We start from the raw sequence: 5,778 nt of genomic DNA on the forward strand, positions 1-5,778 counted from the left end.
AATGTGGGGTTTGTACCTTTGAACTTCAAATCATATTTTTTCTGATCTACCACTGTGGTAAATTACATATCTAATATTGACATTAAAATTTAAAGTTCTGATTTTTTAAGTAATCAATGTTTTTTTTCTACTTTCAGTTTACTGTGGTGAATTTTAAGTCGGCAAATTGGAGCATAACGCTGAGGTAGTGAGTGACTGTGAAGGTGGTCGGAGGAGAAGCATGGGTCGAAAGAAAATTCAAATATCACGTATAAGTGATGAACGAAATAGACAGGTAAACTATTATTATTATTTCAAATGCTCTGCAATTATGTTCGCAGGATGGTCAAAGCATGCTTATTGTAACCATGTATCTAAAACTTGAACCCTCTAACCAGCATCATTGATAAGAAGAAATTGTTTCTGAAAATCCAAGATATCAACTCAACCTATGCAGGGACTGAACTTCAGAATACCTTAGCTTATTGAGCCATGCATTCCACTCTTCACTGAATCTATATTTAATTGCCTATGTTCTGGGTATATGGTCAATAACTGCTCATTGGACCAATAATAAGCGTATTATATATTTGAATTATCACTGCTGTAAGTTGTATTTGAAACAAAAATTTCATATTTGCAGTCTTGTTTAATACTTGTATATGAGAGAGGTATCACACACACTTGTCATACTTTTATATAATAAATGAGAAATTGTCATGATATATATTTTTTTGTCTGTCTTTGTCATTAGCTGACATATTACATACTGACATTACCTTGTTTTGCACATAATTTTAGATTAATATTTAAAAGGACAGAAATGATATTTTAATTACATTGAAAAGAAAAATAGTTTGCACAACTTAATTTTTTTAATTTAAATTTTTCTCTTTTGATACATGATATTTATAAATTATTTTCTAAAAGTGTGTCATAAGAAGACAGGTAATTGCATCAGAAGCAGATCAATAAGAACATGGAACATTTAGTAAATGAGGTTGTTAGTTTCCACTTAAAGTACATGTTTTTTTTTTTATAAATAATGGGTCTGGAATTGATTGAATGTACATGCAGTAGAAAGCTGGACAGTCTCTTTATTTGCAAATTAAACTATCTGTTTACTGCCTGTTGAGGCCATGTGAATAATAATCTTGTGGCCTTGTAGTTGAAATATTTGACCGATTATAGAATGTTTATTTATGGAAACAAACCATAATTCCTTTTAAGGAGCTTGTTAAGTTTAATTCTTGAGAAAAATGAAACCATTAGTAAATGTTTAAATGACGACAATGTAGTAATGACGTAAATTGTAGTATTAATAAGATCTATAGTAAATTGAGCTCTATTTAAATAAGTAAATATGTGTGGGCGGTATACAACAGGCTGTTTAAATATGGAATGTTTCGCTATATATGGTATAGTCAATATATACATTTTATTTTAATTGTTCATACAAGTTAACAATCATACACTTCCTTATGTGCATCATTCTAGATACTTAAAGATGCAAAACCTTGTGATAATCATTACCTGTAGGTTAGAGGGCTATCAAACCTTCACAGTTTAGTTATGTGGAATGAAACACCTTCATTAATACTCAAAAAGTATGATAATAACTGTCATCCAAATCTATATTGAAGTGAAGAAGAAACTAAATTTGTTTCAAGCCTGATATATTTTGCTTGGTTACATCAAAGTAGATAAACGGTGTTTGTGGGTTATTATCTCAGTCAGGTTGTGAAAAAAATTGACAAATGACCAGCTGGTAGACACGAACCTTGATAAATAAAGTTGATATTCTTATAAAAATGTATCCTTCCTTGTTTTCTGTTAATGTTTTTTTTTTAATTTAATAGCAAAAAATAGAAAGATCAGGAACTTAGTATCAGATTGTGAAAAGAGTGAAAAATAACCCCTGTCTTTCATATTGATTTACCTAAGTAACTCATCAATTTATAATGGAAAATTAGAGGAATATTCCTGCAGGTTATACTAGAACATATGAACTTGAAATAATAGAATTACAGGAATATATTCAGAATGATTAAGATTCTTGGAAAAGGTTGTTTTCAGTCAGCAGTTCTTTGGGGTCTGGAAACAGAATTTAAGACACTCTGACCTAGACAATTAGGTCTTAAAGCAATTGCCCAATATATAAAATATCAAAAATATGTTATTTGCATTGTTAAATATTAAATACTGTATCATTTACAAAGAGTTTCTACAGTACATGAACATGTATATACTGATAATGTATATACCAAGTAAACATTATATTAGATCAATTATTAATAATGTTCCAATCAGATCTGTCAAATGCATTGAGTCAAGTTAACATGGCTGACCAAGATCAGTTCTGGCTAATTGTCTTAGCTCCTCATTCATATACTAATATTTCAAACCAACTACTTCTGACAGCTTCAAAATTATTGTCCTGGCATCTTGCCATACAGACATCAGTTTTCTTAATTATGTTCTAGGCATTATGCCACCTCTTGTCAAGATATATGTTGACTTGTATGAACTGCATGATATAATGATTGGTTATTATAGTCAGGTGTGATATTCGTTGATAATATGACGTCATTCTCACCTGTAAACATCTTGTATTGTTAATTAGAGACATTATTTCTATCTTATTTACAATCTAGACAGAATGACGTTAGGTTTGCAGCACAAAATCATCCTCAATATGTTAGATTTCTGGAAACAAAATTTGTGACAAACAATGTCTTGTTTTATTTTAATATATTCATGAATAAAATTCTCCAAATCATTTCTAAATGTCAACTGATTCCTCAATAGAATTTTGAATATTTTTTTTCATAAATTGTGTTTATCTTGATATAAACCTAATTTGTCTGGTGTAAAACTGTCTAAATTTGAAATTTCGTATTCAGTAATATTTTGATGTTCAGATTGATATACTGCAGTTTTCAACTTAAGAATTTTCCTGACCATATGATACATGTATACTTCAGATTCATCTGTTACAGTCATCAATCATTGCTTGTTAGAAATAAATAAATTACGAAATTTGTCATTTCAGGTGACCTTCACAAAGAGAAAGTTTGGGCTAATGAAAAAGGCATATGAACTAAGTGTATTATGTGATTGTGAAATTGCTCTCATCATATTCAATGGTAGTAATAAGTTATTTCAATATGCCAGTACAGACATGGATAAAGTTTTACTTAAATACACTGAGTATAACGAACCACATGAAAGTCGTACCAACAAAGACATCATTGAGGTATTATTTTTTTAGTTTTTTTTCTCTTACTCTTAAGTTGATCTTTCTGACTTCAATACTCCCTTATCACAACAGACCAACAGCATCACATCTACACTTATGACATCAGTCTTACAGCCTCGCATCTACCTTTTTAACATCAGTCTTACAGCCTCACATCTACCCTTATAGCATCAGACTTACAGTCTCACATCTACCCTTATAGCATCAGACTTGCAGCCTCACATATACCCTTTTGACATCAACCTTACAGCCTCACATCTACCCTTATTACATCAGACTTACAGCCTCACATCTACCCTTATAGCATCAGACTTGCAGCCTCACATCTACCCTTACAATATCAGTCTTACAGCCTCACATCTACCCTTACAACATCAGTCTTACAGCCTCACATCTACCCTTACAACATCAGTCTTACAGCCTCACATCTACCCTTATAACATCAGTCTTACAGCCTCACATCTACCCTTTTAACATCAGTCTTACAGTCTCACATCTACCCTTACAACATCAGTCTTACAGCCTCACATCTACCCTTTTAACATCAGTCTTACAGCCTCACATCTACCCTTACAACATCAGTCTTACAGCCTCACATCAACCCTTAGAACATCAGTCTTACAGCCTCACATCTACCCTTATAACATCAGTCTTACAGCCTCACATCTACCTTTACAACATCAGTCTTACAGCCTCACATCTACCCTTATAACATCAGTCTTACAGCCTCACATCTACCCTTTTAACATCAGTCTTACAGTCTCACATCTACCCTTACAACATCAGTCTTACAGCCTCACATCTACCCTTATAACATCAGTCTTACAGCCTCACATCCACCCTTTTAACATCAGTCTTACAGCCTTTAGACTTACTGCCTCACATCTACCCTTATAGCATCAGACTTACAGCCTCACAACTACCTTACTGACATCAGTCTTACAGCCTCACATCTACCCTTATTACATCAGACTAACAGCCTCACATCTGCCCTTATTACATTAGACTTACAGCCTCACATCTACCCTTATCACATCAGACTTACAGCCTCACATCTACCCTTATTACATCAGACTTACAGCCTCACATCTACCGTTATAGCATCAGACTTGCAGCCTCACATCTACCCTTTTGACATCAACCTTACAGCCTCACATCTACCCTTACAACATCGACTTACAGCCTCACATCTACCCTTATAGCATCAGACTTACAGTCTCACATCTACCCTTATAGCATCAGACTTGCAGCCTCACATCTACCCTTTTGACATCAACCTTACAGCCTCACATCTACCCTTACAACATCGACTTACAGCCTCACTTCTACCCTTATAGCATCAGACTTACAGCCTCACATCAACCCTTATAACATCAGTCTTACACTTACAGCCTCACATCTACACTGATGACATTAGACTTACAGCCTCACATCTACCCTATTGACATCAACCTTACAGCCTCACATCTACCCTTATAGCATCAGACTTACAGCCTCACATCAACCCTTATAACATCAGTCTTACACTTACAGTCTCACATCTACACTGATGACATTAGACTTACAGCCTCACATCTACCCTATTGACATCAACCTTACAGCCTCACATCTACCCTATTGACATCAACCTTACAGCCTCACATCTACCCTATTGAAATTAGACTTACAGCCTCACATCTACCCTATTGACATCAACCTTACAGCCTCACATCTACCCTATTGACATCAACCTTACAGCCTCACATCTACCCTATTGACATTAGACTTTCAGCCTTACATCTACCCTATTGACATCAGACTTACAGCCTCATATCTACCCTTATAGCATCAGTATTGTCTTACAATACAGTATTTGAAAACAATTGCCTGATCTGAGAATTACCTGACCACATCAATAGCCTAGTTGCCATTCAAGTACAACCTTAAAACAACATCATATTTGACAGCACAGAGAACTTTTTACATTAAATAAAGAATGTACTTTTTGGCAAAATGACTGACCATTATTTGGCGGGATTTATTAGGCACAAGTACCGAATATTTGAGATACTGGAAGAAATTTCTGTTTGGCTAATAGGAGAGGGATAGAATTCTTTGGCAACTATCAAAGCATGCAATATATGTAACATTCGCATGAAGAAGACTTGAATGAATCATGCTATTAGAGTTATCTCTTAGTTCCAAGCATCTGTTTAACATCAGTAATTTATATAGCAGAAGTGAAATTATTGATAAACCTATCTCTTTAATCATACCTTCACGTATCAGTAGGAATTCTGTTTCTGGTACAAAATACTTTTTTTTCTATATGTTCTATATAGTATGTATATTCATATTAATTTTACTTATGCAAGTGTAGAGCAACTCTTGTGACATATATAATGCTGTTGACTGTATGGATTGGATATGAATATGTCTGCTTTGTCCAATCCAGAACTGTGTCAGTAAATACCAAATGGCATCAGGTGTTTTGGAGGGAAAGTAAAATTTGAAGCATTCTGTCTTGTTACCGGTGTTAGAGAACTTAACAATAGTTTTTT

General features: G+C 34.0%; 2 protein-coding genes across 2 annotated transcripts; both read left to right on the top strand.

Moving 5' to 3' along the window:
- Positions 1-217: 217 nt before the first annotated feature.
- On the top strand, positions 218-3,238 carry LOTGIDRAFT_77597 (hypothetical protein; the record flags this gene model as incomplete). Its single annotated transcript, XM_009045727.1, has 2 exons — positions 218-274; positions 3,032-3,238. Coding segments are annotated over 2 exons (264 nt in total), but the record flags the coding sequence as incomplete, so codon positions are not given.
- Positions 3,239-3,596: 358 nt separating this feature from the next.
- LOTGIDRAFT_102876 (hypothetical protein) lies at positions 3,597-3,950 on the top strand (the record flags this gene model as incomplete). Its single annotated transcript, XM_009045728.1, has 1 exon — positions 3,597-3,950. A coding segment is annotated over one exon (354 nt), but the record flags the coding sequence as incomplete, so codon positions are not given.
- Positions 3,951-5,778: the final 1,828 nt, after the last annotated feature.

The sequence above is a fragment of the Lottia gigantea genome (assembly GCF_000327385.1).
Source record: "Lottia gigantea unplaced genomic scaffold LOTGIsca_1, whole genome shotgun sequence".
NCBI classification, from domain to species: Eukaryota; Metazoa; Mollusca; class Gastropoda; family Lottiidae; genus Lottia; species Lottia gigantea.